General features: G+C 44.2%; 1 protein-coding gene across 1 annotated transcript; it reads right to left on the minus strand.

Moving 5' to 3' along the window:
* Positions 1-1584: 1584 nt before the first annotated feature.
* elp2 (elongator acetyltransferase complex subunit 2) lies at positions 1585-16292 on the minus strand. The gene is made up of 22 exons (XM_054763558.1): positions 16161-16292; positions 15963-16041; positions 15590-15660; positions 15379-15526; positions 15213-15290; positions 14968-15032; positions 14833-14902; positions 12882-13058; positions 12659-12754; positions 12465-12565; positions 7620-7751; positions 7384-7533; positions 7126-7317; positions 6984-7053; positions 6820-6915; positions 5747-5804; positions 4829-4901; positions 4581-4764; positions 4394-4509; positions 4200-4333; positions 2556-2669; positions 1585-2438 (listed from the first exon to the last, which is right to left on the minus strand). The coding sequence occupies exons 1-22, from the start codon at positions 16290-16292 to the stop codon at positions 2297-2299; spliced, it is 2478 nt and encodes an 825-aa protein (XP_054619533.1). The 3' UTR covers positions 1585-2296.

The following is a 16292-nucleotide window of genomic DNA, read 5'->3' on the forward strand; positions in this document are numbered from 1 at the left end:
GTCACCTGTCTAACACGGCCAGCGGCCACCCATTTTGTATCCCTTGGTCAATATCTGACCACATATAGCGGCCAAAATGCCGACTCAAGCAGAAGCTTCATGCACGAAAAAGTTTTGTTTTTTAAGCAACAAAGCCGTCGTGCGTAGACTTTAATGACTGAGTCCCAGCTCGACATAAAAAAAGCCGTCTTCTTACTTTGCAATGCCGCCCTGAAAAGATTCAATGACGGCCAAAACGGTAATCCTCCCACTTTGCAATGCCGTGAATAGATTCTAAAATAGCCAAAACACCTGAATAAAACATCTAAAATATCACTTAATTGCCGACTAATTAGAGATTAGAAGCCCGTTCAATAAGAAAGGAGTGATGGTATTGTTAGTTTACGACCATCTTCGCGCCTCCTCCGCACTCAATTGTACACACCCATTCATGACTGCTTCATCCTCGGGCTCGTTCACAAAAATTTTTATTTCTTGCTATTAAAATCGTGTTTAAAAAAAAAATCAAAGATGGAAATTTGTGACGTTCTGCAGAACAGGAGCGAGCGTCCCCTGTCCTGCGCTCTTATTTGGCGGGCTGTGCCTTCTCCGGGGAGGAAGAGGCAGCCGCTTCATGCCTGGTGGCCGCGCAGCTGCGGTCAATTAACATTTGTGGCGGATAAAAGGCCAGCGCCATCGAATGTGCGGCGCTGGTTCATTGTTGTTATTGATATTACTAGTTTCCTCACCGGAGCTGTTAGCTAGATTTACCGACCTGTTTATGTGTCAACAGAGCGTTTTCCCCTACGTCTCTTGGTTTTGCTCCAGTCTTTTTGTGAATACATGTTAATATGTGTGCGCACAAATTCAAAATGGCCGCCAACCTGTCTATAGCGGCCACCTGTCGGCCACCGAAGGGAAACGGCAAAAAGTGGCCGCTATAGACAGGTCTGACTGTATATATATAAAATACAATATACCAGAGAACCGCACATACTGGGACCAGTCAAAAGTTTAGAGACACTTTCTCATGCTCTTGAATGATGAAGTGTCAACAGAGTTTTGACTGTGTATGTTTCATAAAATAGCCCTGCAATTGGCTGGCGACCATCATATTTTTAATAATATACTAAATATAAATTGTAGTAAACCCACTAGTCCTAAAGAACGGCACAATACTGTACTTAGTCCAGTCAAAAGTTTAGAGTCACCTTATCGTTCAAGAGCATGAGAACGTGTCTCTAAACTTTTGACTGGACAAAGAAAGTGCAGTTGTATATATTTATTATATTAGTATACATTTGTGTATTATTTAAAATAACTTTATATTATGACATGGCCATCTGTTCTTTATCATAATTTATTATTATAATTATTATTATTATTGTTGTATCTTATTTAATTATTGCTCTCAAAAGGTTTGAATTTGTGAATTACAAAGATTACAAATGATGAATAAATGTTTTTCATCATATATAACAAATTAGAATGATGTATAATATTATTAAATATGTTGTTACTAACAATGATTATAATAAAGACATTTTATATAGCAGTTTTTAGGCATTGAAAGATGCTGAAATTGATATGATATATACTCATATACAGCATATCATCATAAGAAGAATAAAGAGGGCGCCTAATGAAGTGTCCAAGCGTGCATGCAGGGCACACTCTCCTTTATTTCATATTAAAGATTCAAATGCTGCGTTCAAGACCTCTCAGACATCTTCTAATCCTTCCTGGCCGCTCCACCGCGTTGATCCCATCTCATCAAGACGAGCGCCCAAGGACGCCTTGGAGGGGGTGCCGCCCCCACCCCATTAGCATGCTGGTGGTCATGAACGTTTTGATGGAATGCGAGGTCGGTCACTCGTGTATTAAAAATGGCGGCCATCTCTTAATGGCATTATGCTGCTGCTCGGGAAATCTCTTTTGACGTACGGTCCACAAACGTCCCAAAAGCTGGAGGAGGTCAGGCGCTGCGCTGCGATTAGCGAAGAGTTACAAGCGGCAGTTAGCGTCTCTCCTGCTCATACATTAGCCACGTAGCCGCCAGTGGATGTGCTCCTGCAGAACGGCCTTCAGCATCCTGCTCAGGTCAGCAGAATGGCTGGAATGTCTCCACGTTTGTGTCCTCAGAGGCTCATAAAGCAAAGTTTCAGAGCCAAAGTTGAGTGTGGGAAGACGATCAACGGAGGACAGGACAAGGATAGCAGATAGAAAAAGTGTCCTTTATTGTCCTCATAAATAAAAAAGTAGCGAGTCATGAGCGTGACATGATGATTGCACTTTTAGATGATGATGCCGGGTGGCGCTAGAGAGCGTCTTTCTTGATGCTGAAGATCTTGACGGCGTGGTCGGCGCCGGCGCTGGCCAGCCGGACCCGGGACGTCGCCTCCTCGTCCTCCACTCTCGGCCTCCATCGCAGCCTCTTGACGGCCATAGTGTGACTTTGTCTGTCGGACGCGGCGTGGTCAAGGTCAAGTCAACCGCAGTACTGCTACATTCATACTCCATGTTGGAAGTACAAATACGCTGACTGAGGTCAAGATAGCAGTTTTCCAGAAGGATACGAAACGTCCGTTTCTCCCAGGCTGATCCAGTCCTGTCCTCCATCAGCGAGTCCATCAGGCGTCCATCCGTACAAAACTACCTTCCCACTCTCCAAACCCACTGCCACTACATACCTACGAAAGCACCACCCATGATCGTCATCATCACAACAACCATTGTTATGATTCTTAGAAAAGGTGTACAACCGGTACTGGTGGCAGTACAATTTGTATTAGCGGGAGTACTAGTAGCAGCAGTACTACAATATTAGTAGTAGTAGTAGTGGTAGTAACAGAAGCAGCAACAAAAGTGACGGTGGTAGTAGCAGCAGTACTACAATTAGTCGTGGTTGTAGTCGTAATGAAAGACTGAAATAGCAGTGTTAGTACTCGAAGTACTAGTAGTTGTCATATGCACAGTAAAACTGGTGGTTCTGCTATGCAATGAAATTATTTTTCTATTCATTCTCCCAAAAAAGAAAGAAAAAAAAAACACAAGAAAATGAATAAGAACAGAAGAAACATTAATACCAATAAATTAAGCAACAACAACATAAGAGACATTAATACAAATAAATAAATAATAAATAATAAAGTGCTATGAGTGTGTGCGTGTGTTGCGTGCTTCGTTGAGAAGCCTGATGGCCTGTTGGTAAAAGCTTTAAGTAGTAGAAGTACCATATTGAGTACTGGAAATAGTAATTGCAGGACCAGATGGAAGTACTAGGACACCTATTAGTTGTAATAGATGGAGTAGTACTATTAGATACAGTACAGGCCAAACACAACACAACCCCACAATAAGGCAAGAAACTCCACTACGTAACCCTGCCAAGGCACACCTGTGAAGTGGAAAGCATTTCAGGTGAGTGCCTCATGAAGCTCATTGAGAGGGTTTGCAGCGCTATCAAAAAAGCCAAGTGTGGCTCTAAAACATACAGTAAGACATGTTTAAGAGTTATTTCACACTTGTTTGTGAAGTACATGATTCCACGTGTTCGTTCATAGTTTGGATTCCTTCAGTGACAATCTACAATGTAAACATGGAAATAAAGAAAACGCAGTGTGTCCAAACGTCTGGCCTGTACGCACGTACTGTACGCACGTACTGTACGCGTATATTCAGACTAGTTGAAGTAGTAGAATGGGGATTAGTTGTAGTACAAATTTAAGTAGTAGCAGTAGTAGTAGTAATAGTAGTACAAGAGACACTAAAAGTGGCAGTAGTAGTTGTTCTATTACTGAATTTGTAGTTGTTGTTATAGTAGACATAGTAGTAGTATTAGTGATAGTACTAAAATAATAATGGATAGTAGTAGTAGTAGTAGTAGTAGTACGAGATGCACTAAAAGTAGCAGTAGCAGTTGTATTACTGAAGTTATAGTCTAAAGTAATGCACATTAAAGTAATAACGGATAGTATTAGTCGTAGTAGTATACCATACTTACAGTAGTACTATAAGTGCTAGCAGTAATAATTGCAGTTCCACACAGGAGTATTAGAAGTAGTAGTACTAGTAGTAGTTTTTGTAGAAGTGGTAGTATTACCATATCTACTTGAAGTAGTAGTGATGGTGTAATAGCAGCTGCCAACACAGAAGTACAAGTACTAGTAGAACTACAAGTACTAGTAGTAGTACTGTGTGTACAGTATTGAAAAGAGTACCTGTTGCGAGAGCAGCGTTGAGGGCAAAAAGCGACAGCGGTGGCGGAGTCGCCCACATCCAAGATGGAGGAACACGGCTTCATGTGAGGAGACTCTTCAGAGTGGTCCGTGGTACACGGTCCCCATACTATCACCTGTACACATACATACACATGAATACTACTACTACGAGTACTACTGGGACAAAGCGTCACCTTCTTGTCTCGACTGGACGTGACAAAGTAGCGACTGTCGTGAGTCCAGTCACATGACCAGATGATGCGGGTGTGCACGGCCGTGTCCTTGGTGGTGTGCGCGTGCAGGGAAAACTCTGCGTGACAACAAACATGGCGGCGGTCAAACGAGCACGACGGGCGCGGCCGTACGGTCAAGCCAGCTCACCTGCGGCGGGGGGTTCACGGCGCCATAGCGACCAGGTACGGTCTCTGGAGACAGCCAGCAGGAGCCGCGAGTCCGGGGAGAAGGACATCTGGGTGACGGTGAGGGTGTGGAAGGGCAGCGCCTGCAGCTGGCGCCAGGTGGTGGCGCTCCACAGCAGCACGGACGCGTGTTCCGCCTTGGACGCCTGCGAGGCGACGCAGACAAGATTGATCTCTGCGCTAAGCGCTCAAAGCTCCTCCGCGGCTCACCTTGCACGCCGACGCCACCACCGTCCTGGCGCTGTCGGACGCCAGGCAGAACATCTCGAAGCCGTGGCCGTACCTGGAGGACAAGGTGATGACGGTGGGTAGTGATGTAGACAAGGGATGCCGTTATGAAGCTAAAATCAAGCCCTTTTTCAATGCAGTTTTGTATTACGATGCTCTGGAGTCCAAATATGTCATGTTTATGGCAAAATTACTTGTAAACGGAATTAACATTGGCTACACACAGGAGGCAATACATTCAGCGTATTATGTGTGTGTGTGTGTGTGTGTGTGTGTGTGTGTGTGTGTGTGTGTGTGTGTGTGTGTGTGTGCATAGAGTGGCAGGAAGTGGGATGATGAAAAGGAAGCGAGAGCATCATTTTCACAAGCAATTAAGCCTCGGGGGCCAAAGCAAACAAACAATTCCATCTTGCTACATTGGAAACCTTTAAAAATGGGAGGGGGGGAGGCGTGATTCATTTTGAAGTCGCCTCAGAGAACGTTACTTAAAGGAAAAACATTTGGCATGTGGGTTTTTTTGGTTCATCGGGGGCCCAATCAGGGTGTTGCTAAATGCGCAACACAGGCGGTCTGATGCAAAATTCCACTGACGACATTTAGAGCCAACGGTTGCTAACATCACTACTAAACATAGCATTGCTACTATTAGCAGTAGTAGTTGTAATTGTAGTGTTTCCACAGGACTGCAATCCATCTGTGGCAGTGTAGTAGCAATACTAGTAGTAGTAGTAGTAGTTGGAACATCATTCTCAAGTCGAGCATTTTTCTTCCTTTGGCCCTGCTCTTTTTAAGTGCATCTAAACCTGCAAACCTTCAGATGAAGTCTTGCCATTTTGTACCATACCAACAAAATTGGACTGACTTATGTGCTGATTTGGCACAGATTCCGTGGATACTCACAGTTTCTGGACCTCAGGCCAGAGCGTGTTCTGGAGCAGGTGGTCCTCCGGTGGAGGCTCTGCACAAAAACAACAAAATAATAGTCAATTATAAATATATATATATATATATATATATATATATATATATATATATATATGTAATATATATATACATATACATTTTTAAGAAAATAATACATATAAATACATAATAATTTAAAAATAAATAATTGGTACACAAAGCAGAAGAAGACAACCAGAAGATGAGCTAACTTCGAACTTCTATTCATTCTAGCATTGCCGTCAAATACATGTTAAACGTCCCCTATTACGCAAAAGTGACTTTTTAATAATGCTGTTGGTGTAAAAAGTGTGAAAATATGTGGAAAAAAGTGAGAAAATCCATCATCTCCCTCCACTTTTGAGGGAAGCGACGCTCAAATGCTCACTTTTCATGACGTCATGAAGGAAAAACCTCCTTCCTTCCTTCCTCGTGGACATGATAGTATCTTGACCCCCCCCCCCCCAGCTAGATGAGCCAGCCCCACGTATACACCCACCACTTTATATTAAAAAAAATAAAAATAAAAACACAAAAAGCAGGCTTCACTACACATCTGAAAATTCAGCTCTGCCAACTACCCATCGGTCAGACACAGATGTGGGAGACGCAAGTTGGATTTTGTTGTTTTTCTTCAGCACACCTAAATGTGAGTGCAATGTTAGAACTTTAGCCTCACATAGCTATGCTAGCATTGCTAACGTTTGTGTCCTCGCTCCTTCATGTTATGTTGTTGTATGTGATGTATGGCATCTATTATGTTGGACGAGTGCAGAGTAAGAAGTGGATCAAGTACACAATAGCGCTTCGGCGACTGTCTAAATCCAGAATCCATGCTAGATGTTGGACAACACACTTCCAACATGGTGAAAAATCAGATAATATAGGACCTTTCGCTCCTCCTCACATGTCCACATGCCGCTTATCTTGTGCCAAGTAAGCCCCACCCCTCTTCCATATAAGGAAGCCAACCAAATACATGGCAACAGATGGTTCCAGTTGTTTAAAGCCATAGAAACTAAGAGGTGTACCGGTCATGTTGATGGGATGGAAGTAGGACTCCTGGTATTGGTCGGAGACGCTGCTGAACTGCTCCTGGTCTCCCTGGGCTCTGGACATGAGGTCACCTGTCATTAAAGAAAGATGCCTGAATTTAAGCAGGAAGCTCATATGGAGATCACGAGAGGTTTTGTACCTTGAAAGACGGCCTTGTTGGACAAACCCAGAGCAGGTGTGCTGGCTCCTTCAGGCAGTCCTGCACAGTCCTGACGTTCACACAGAAAATTCAAACACTGTACCGACACTGTATCATGTGACTGTTCCTCCATTAGACTCACGCTCGATGCCAACAGCTTCTCCTTGGGGTTCCCGGAGATGTTAGCAAAGTTTTCCACAAAGTTACGTGGCGCCTGGAAGACTCGCAGGACCTTCTCGTCGGCGCCGGACACAAACTGGAACCTCCCGACCATGGCCAGGCACTGCATGTCGTAGCCGTGGATCTGCGGCCGCGATATCTCGTGCCAGGTGAGCTGCAGGGGGGCAGTGTAAGCCGTGGGAGATGTTCCTCACACATGGTTTGCTTGCTGCTTTCTTACCTGCTTACTGTCCTGCCTCCTCCACCCAGTGAAGAGTCTGGTGGTCTGATCTGAGCCCACGCTGAGGAGGAATTCCCCCTCAGGGTCCCAGCTCAGGTCCTGGACTGCATTAAAGTGACCTGATATGACGACACCTGGCCTCCACTCCCCCTGGAAACATTGTCTGGATTCCTTATCTAGCATACTGCTGTTACCATGGTAACCCAATAGAACACAATAAGGTCTGGCGTACTCACGTCTTCATGCTGGTCCTTGCACCAGAGGTGGAGCGCTCCATGGAAGGCATGAGCGAGGATCATGGACCCATCCGGACTCATCTGGCAGCCGTAGAAGCCCAAAGTGTTGCCACCCACCTCCCCGACGCGTACCTGAGGGAGAAACCAGTCTGTGTTTCGTCCATCGGCGCTTAAGGTGAACTGCACCCGGGAGGCGAGATCTATTTACGCTTTGCAAGTTTGGCCCACTGCCCACGCACCAGCGTTATCTCCTCCATCTTTAATTAGCTTATGAACGTGCCAGGCTGCCAGGAAATGAGATAAAAGCTCAATTTCACGTCCACAAAGATAAGACACGCAGCGGCGGCATGTTGTTGAGGTGCAAGCGATCCAAAACGGCGTCCTGTGTCCAAAAATGTCATCTTTTTTCACATGAATTTGGGCTATGAAGTGTTTCTACTCGTGAAGCGCCGCATACAACAGGGTGGAAATGTGTCAAAACGAGCAGCCCTGCTGCATTGTTGCCCTCATTTTTTGCCATGTTGCCCTCATTTTTCCTGAAAAACTTCCCTTATTTTCCCCGAAAAGTTCCTACATTTTACCTCATTTTTTTGGTAACGTTCACCTTATTTTGCCAAATATTTCTGAAAGAAATTCTCTTATTATCCTTAATTTTTTCAGGAAAATTTCCCTGACTTGCTGCTCATTTTTACCAAAAAAAAAAACCACCCTTATTTTTCTCTGATGGAAATTTTCTCTTATTTTCCATCATTTTTTGCTGGGAAATTTCCAAAATGTTCCATAATTTTTTTTTATTTTTTTTTAATCCCATACTTCCACGAGAACAAAATGTAATTCCCCTATTTTTCCACCCTTTCCTTTTTGAAAAATGTTTTCTTGAAAGTGTGCCAAATTTTGGGGGGAAATGTTCAGCTTATTTTCCATTCTTTACCTAATAATTTTCCTTATCACTCTTTTTTTCAATAGAAATTTCCCTAATTTGGGGGGGAAAATGTTTCTTTATTTAAAAAAAGACATTGTCATATTTCCACTCATATCTCCAGAAAATTTCCCTTATTTTTCCTTAATTTTTGAGGTAAATTTAATTTTTTCCCCTGAAAAATGTGTCTTACTTTCCCTCATTTTTTCTGAAAAATGTCCTTTATTTTCCAAAAAAAATTCTCGTTTTCCCTCATTTTTTTCTGGGAAATTTTCCTTATTTTCCCTATTTTTTTTCTGCCAAATTTCCTTTGTCATATGTCATTTTTTTCCTGAAAATTCCGCATTTTCCCACATTCCCTTTCCTTTATTCCCCTAATTTTCCCAGAATATTGTCCCAATTTTTTCCAATTTGGGAGAGAAATTTCTCCTGTTTTTTTCTGGAAAAATTATCTTAAAATTTTCTTATTTATTGCTTACTTGTGTAAGCAAAATTACTTACTTAGCAACTAGCTGTCCATAAGTTTATGAGCATTTATGTAATGATGATAAAACTTTGAGGGTAAGTATATTACATGTGTGCTTGCATACCCTTCAAAGCATTTTCAATACAACCCATAAGGGGCGCCACTAACATAAACAAGTCCAATCCAAAACTCAAGCAATGGACGTGCAAGGCAATGAAGAGAAAAAAGAACGACTTCCAGGACACCTAATGACTGCAATGGCGGCGCGCTTCTGAAGCGGTCATGTAGGGGGCGTGCAAGGCGAGGCCTGGAGGGAGACGCAACATTAAGCAGATTGATTTTAACGTTCAGCAGACAACAGCTGGCTGTAAATCACAGGAAGGGGAAAAAAAAACTATGGGGGGCAAAACTGTGTCATATGTCTTGTTTATGAGGGGGAGAACGATACGAGATGATGGGCGGCGGCAGGAAGAACGGAGCAGGAAGACAACAAGGAAGTTGTATATTATTCCCGTTGGGAGGGGCCCAGACTAATTTTGATTGTGTGTGTGTGTGTGTGCACAGCTCACCATCTTCCACCAGATGTTAATTACGTCTCGTTAGTAAGGCGCCGCCAGCGTTAACTAATCAAACTGATCAGCGTGAGTCCTCATCGGGACACTGGTGGCATGGTTTAACGCGGCTGAAAATCTTGAAGGCCTCTTTTTCATGCGGGGAGGGAGGGGGAACACCCAGGAAGAGCGCTGACGAGGCCTTTCATCGTCCCTTGCTTGTAAAGACACAAAATGCTAATTCCAGTTCAATTCGCTGGCACGTCTTTGATGCACGCTGTGTGCGTGTGTGTGTGTGTGTGTGTGTGTGTGTGTGTGTGTGTGTGTGCGGGGTTAAGCTTGCTGTGTAGATGAGCTAGCAGTCGGTTCAAAGCATTTGGCTCTCGTTTGAGGCGTGTGTGTGTGAGTGTGTGTGACGCAGTATCGCTTTAAAAGAAGCAAGGGGAGGTTTGCACCCACACGGAAGAGCAGAAAGATGGCCCACACCTGACTAAACTTCAAACGGCTGTAAAATGATTTTCCTCTCCGTCGACCACCTTTTGTTAGAATAATACTTTACGGCGGCGGCGTTGCTTCGGGCGCTAATCGCGTATCGTGAAAGAGGCAGAGTGAACGGTTCCGGTCTTTGTTTGGCTTGCGGGAAGCGGAGGTGCAGAAATGTCATTGATGGAGAGATGGATCTAATTAAGAGGCAGTTCTGCTTCACTGATGACACCCTCCCATCATCTCACTTGGTGATGTCACACTGCTAACAAATGAGCATTGAGCACAGGTGAGCTTATTCATCATGGAATGGTTGGACTCATACATGTCAACCATGCCGTTTTCACTGAGAAATGTCCCCCCCCCCCATATCTTTTCATATGTAATAGTCATGAAAAAAAAAGTCCTCTCCGCTCAGCAACTTTGGCAACTTCAGTATAATACATCCTGGGTTGCTAGTGGAAATTCTATTGGAAGACCAGGATTTCCCTTGTTTGCTCTTATTTTCCCCTCATTTTAAGGGAAAATTTCCCTTACTTTTCCCTACTTTTCTGAGGAGAAAATTTTCCTTTACTTTCTGGAAAATGTATCTTATTTTTTTCCTGACAGATTTCACTTATTTTTTATCATTTTTCCGAAAAATGTCCTACATTTTCCCTAACTTTTTGGAAATGTCCACCTTGTTTCCCCTTTTTTTCAGAAAAAAAATCCCTTATTATCCCTCTTTTTTTTTATTTTTATTTTCTCAGAAAATGTCCCAGATTTTTCCATAATTTTTGGGTGGAAAACTTTCCCTTATTTTCTGGAAATTTTTTCTTATTTTCCCAGATTTTTTTTTTCTAAACAAATGTCCCCTGATATTTCTGCTAAATTTCACAAAATTTTCCATTCTCATTTCTAAGGCGAATTTCCCTTATTTTCCCCTTATTAAATTATGTAAATGCTGACAGGTATTATTCGACTTTAAAAAATACAATTTTTAACAAAACATCATCACCTATGCAGGGCCCTATCATTTCCACGTTAACTGACTTGCGGACGGAATCACGGAATTGGCCAATAAAAATTGGATCTATTGTTAAATGCGGACTCTCGCAGGAATTGACAGTGTGAATGAAATGCTGCAACCGTGAGGAGAAGGAACGTTAGTGCGGGGAACTATTTCCCCAGCGGACCGCTCATTCATAGCGGCATTTCCTCACAAACACTAACCAGCCCTACCTATGCTTATCACGGCCACTATAACATCTGCATGGCATGTGTGGACTGCTATGGTATGCTGTGATGAGTGTCTAATGTTCAATATTATAGAGCGCATTAAGCTTTATTTGTATCAGGGGTTTTTTTATTTTAATACTATTTTGGATATCTGATTTTATTTTTTTTATATACAGTCATGGAAAAAATGATTAGACCACCTTTGTTTCTTCAGTTTGTTGTTCATTTTAATGCCTGACACAACAGAAGGTACCTTTGTTTGGACAAATATAATAATGACAAGAAAAATAGCACATAAGAGTTCAATGTTTTGGCACTACAATGCTATAGCTATTCATGTAAGAACTTAAGTGATTTTGGTTCTTATCTAGAAAACCATGGAAGTTGCTAGGTATCTGCTCTTACATGAAACGCTTATGAGCTATATTTGTTATCATCACTACATTTGTCCAAACAAATGTACCTTTAGTTGTAGCAGGCCTTTAAATGGATCAATGCACTGAAGAAACCAGGGTGGTTTAATACATTTTTCCATGACTGTAGCTATAATTTAATTGTAATGAACTAAGTTAGCACGTCGGCCTCCGGGTTCGGCTCTCCATCAGAACATGTCTGTGAAGAGTTTTCATGTTCTCCCTGTGCCTGCGTGTTTCCTTGACGAATTTAATGTCCACCAGAGTTTGAGTTCTCAATTCATTTTGCCTAAAAAAGGCCAAAGAAAAGTCTGGGATAACTTTATTGAGCTCCTTGCGTGAGGTCCACCGTGACACTTTTGGGTGAGGGTCATGTAAAAATGATAATGCTGTGGGGGTAGACACTGCTAGACTTTGGTCGCCATCCACACTTGTGTTAAATTTAGCCCAGTTCTGGCACAGTGGCAGATGTCGGGAGCTCGGAGAGACGAGGTGGCAGGAGGAGGGGAAGGCTGCTGACGTAGGAGAGGAGAGGGAAGAGAAAGATAGGCGAGAGAGTGTTGGAGGGGATAGACCCATCCCAGGCCTGATGTGTTTGTTAATAAAGGGGCTCGGTGTGATTGAATGATGGAGGACAACCTGAGCTTGTCTCCACTTACAGAGTATCCATCCCTCCTCTTGTGAGGATGGGGAAAGGCTCTGACAGAAGGAGAGATGAGACTCCAGAACTCCAGCGCTGGACTGCACGGAGAACAAAAAAAGGAGAGCCAGCGTGTGTTGTCTGCATGCACTCACCTGCTCCACCCACACTCCAGACCCCTCCTCAGGAGCCCAGACGATCATGGTTTTGTCCATGGAGGCAGAGAGAAGCCGCAGTGGCTGTTGCAACTCGCCGCCTGCAGGAGAAGACAAAGGCGTAGTCAACGCTCCATTGGGTTCGACGTCGGCCGGTCTCGCAAGCGAGCAGTTGCGTCTTCAAACGTGGGTACCCGTGTAAGATGGAGGCTGCCAGTGGACTCCGTACACCCGGTTCTCGTGGCCTGCCAAGACCGTCTCCAGAGACACGGCAAAGACGGAGGACACATCTGTGGCGGGAAGAAGACAAGACGACGTGAGCATGTAAACAAGACAGAGGTGGGGCGCACGTAACATAAAGCGCCGCCATCACATGTGTGTGCCATCTTTGCATTAATCACGATGCTCCGCACTCGCCTCTCTCCTCCTCCTCCTCGTCCTCCACTTGGAAAACGTCCTCTTTCATTTTGATGACGGCGTCGGCGTCCTCCTCCTCCTCGGTGGAGGTTCGGGCATCCTTCCCGGACTTGGCGGACAGCCTCCACACTCGGATGAGACAGTCCTGCGAGCAGCTGGCCAACAGCAGCGCGCCACCTGCACCCGCCACAGACGCACAGTTGCTTGTAGACGACTACAATGTATCCCACCAGGATGAACGATACAGTTTATGTCGCGTAGATGCGGACTGAATAGCAGTGTTGAGACAGTGGATTTATATACAATAAATAAATAGAAATAATAATAAATCTACTGCAGAACAAAATAATATCTATCAACCTGTATTCTATTTGTGCCATGGGGAGTGACATCATCGTCTAATTTGCATATTTTTGGGGATGCTGTGGGAGTCGTAAAGTGAGCAAAAAAACATGAAAAATATGTTCACAAATACAAATAAACTTCTCTTCTGTTCGCATGCGAGATCTTTGCAGGACACACTGCTCGATGAGAAAAGCCGTGTGTCCAATAAAACCAGAAAAAGTCGCTAGATTTGTCGCGAGGGGTCTGAATACTCACTACATGTAGCGACAAAGTTGCTAAGTTGGCAACACTGATCCCTCCTGCTATGTGTTCTGATTCTCGGGCAGACCAGGTGCATATGAGGCGTGTTAAAAAGCAGCATTATGATGCCACCTACTGTACAACGAGCTACGTTCACTGACAGTCCCATTATAATGTGTTGAAGAACGAGGGCAAATCTATTTGTGGCAGCCCACCACAAATAAATAACGAATAAATAAATAACCAATGACGAGCTCACGCTCGGACCGTGACATGCGCCTTACATTACAGCTGAGTAATAAATACACGCAGGAAGGCGGTAAACAAAACAAGAGCCACTGTCTCCGAGAGTGAGCGATGGCCACTCCTGCGACCACCGGCCTTGTCCTGCACCATGATGAACAGCGAGGTGGAGGAGAAAACTGACAGCGGCAACGCCTCAGTGCCACCACAAGATGGAGCGAGGCGGTCTTTATTATGTGACTATCGATAAATTTAATGTTTGGTTGTTTTGGTGCGCAGCCCCAAACCGACGCCTACGAGACACATTCCATCCTGTGAGACTGTTTAAAGAACACGCTGGCAACACTTTTTAGATAATTACAAGGGACAGACAATCAAAGAAACGTCCTTAATGAGTTATTGCTAGTTTTTCAATCATTTTAGATGGTGAAAAATACCTAAGAAACCGACTTTACATTAACTGGAGGCCGTGGAATCTGAAGCCTGAGCCTCATTTGTCTGTAGCAAGGCCGCCACAAATACAAATGTCCGACACTTTTTTAAAGATTTGGTGCTCTCTGCTCACATTCACATTATAAAAGATGCCTGCACTGAATGAGATGTAATTTCAACACCGTCCAGCAGGTGGAATTGTCAGCTGCAGCCAACAACAGAGTGCGCGCAAACGACAGAAAACATTAGTCTTACTCACGGTGCAAACCAAAAAATAAACATGTAACAGGTAAGTTAACACACAACAACAATGAACCACTATTGTACGTAGGTAACCGCGACAAAGCGCTAACACGTAACTAACTGTTATTCACAAAGTGCCCACAAGGCATGCTGAGTACACCCGTAAGTCAATAACTTCATGTTTTGCTGTTAAATACGGTTTAAAAACATGAGCTGATGTCGCACATTTCTTATCATACAAACCAACATGCTTTATTTCACCCGTCCACACACTCACAAACCCACACACTGAGTTTTGTGTCGTAGACAATTATGCAAATTAGATGATGAAGTCAGCTCCACCCCATCCCCAAAACCCACGGCCAAACCCACTCACATTGCGACAGTCACTGTAGTGTCCTAATGGTAAAATTGTGTGCTTAAAGCTCATAAGCGCGTCAAATCTCACCTACGGATGTCCACACGACACCTCGAACCCAGTCCTCGTGTCCCTGCAGGGTCATGACTCTCCTCAGCTTCTGTGGTACAAGTCAAAAGGTTGCCCGCAATTTATTAGATTTACAATATGAGCGTGTCGGCTTACCTGCTCACGGGACTGCACGTATAGGTGTACCCGGGAGTCGTCGCCCCCGCAGGCCAGCACGGGAACTGCAAGACAGAGAGAGCAAGCGAGGAAGAAGTTTGACTTGCAGCAGGCGGGGCATGTTCTCTTCCACTCAACAAAAGGCTTGCGAGGAACGTGCACAAGGCCCTCCGGCGTGTCGTGCAGGTGCACGTTGATATGGATGACAAGTAGAGAAAATAATGAGCGTCAATGGAGGAAACTACCTTTGGTGCCTGGCAGCAGGGCCAGGGAGACATCCATCATGAAGCCGCTGCCAAATGACAGCGTGTGGAGGCACTCAGCTGGAGGAAAGCCACCAAAATAACATTATACTTGAAAATGTGTCATTTCAGAACAATGTGTACACAGGCAAAGTCCTGGATCTCATACCCTGCTTGGCGTCACTGCAGAGCCACAGTCTGACAGTGGAGTCTGACGCCGCTGACACCACCAGGATGTGCGCGTCTGCGTGCGTGTAGAGTGCATCCACTGCACAAACTGGACCCGTGTGGCCTTTACATTCCACCGACTGCACAAACTGCACACTTTGGTATTAGAATGACTCTTAAAGCCAAAAAACAGCAACCTGAGAGACCCTTACCTTCCCATTTTGAGATGCCCAGACAAGGAGACGGCCGTCTGAGCTTCCTGAGACCAGGTGACGCTCAGGAGCTGTGGTTTGATCCCAACAACAAAATATGTTACACTAATATTTTCTCATCTTGAAAGGAAATTAAAAAAACAATGCACGAGCGCCCCCTGGTGGGAGGCTGCGGTATTGTCATTATAACCATGACATCCTGCTGCCAGACTACCACAAGTATTCTCTGACTCTAACCTTAAAGTTATTTAAACGTCCACCACTCTTTTCCACTTCCGGACACAATTATCTCGAACTGGGAGTTGATTACATCTTTGATTCGTCACACGTTTGTGTGTAAAATGTTACGTGTACATTTAAATATCATACTCACCGCAATCTTCTGTATGGACCCACTTGACTGCATTTACTCGATGTGTGTGTCCATTCAGCATACAAACAACCCTTCTTTCCTACGACAAAAACAGAAATTATGCATTTAGTCAGGTAAATGTGTTTATCGCAACCGCATTGTTGACATGAGTCGTGGAATAAGGACAAAAAAACGATGAAATATCACATTATTCCCAACCTGGGGATCGTACAAAGCCACCGAGTTGCACGTCCCGAAAGCGATGGTCCCTCCGCGGCTCCAGGAAACAACATTGGGGGTCCTGTTGGCAGAACAGGCGACATGGCATGTTTGTATTATGTGCGTCGCCAT

The sequence above is a fragment of the Dunckerocampus dactyliophorus genome, chromosome 20 (genome assembly GCF_027744805.1).
Source record: "Dunckerocampus dactyliophorus isolate RoL2022-P2 chromosome 20, RoL_Ddac_1.1, whole genome shotgun sequence".
Taxonomy (NCBI): Eukaryota; Metazoa; Chordata; class Actinopteri; order Syngnathiformes; family Syngnathidae; genus Dunckerocampus; species Dunckerocampus dactyliophorus.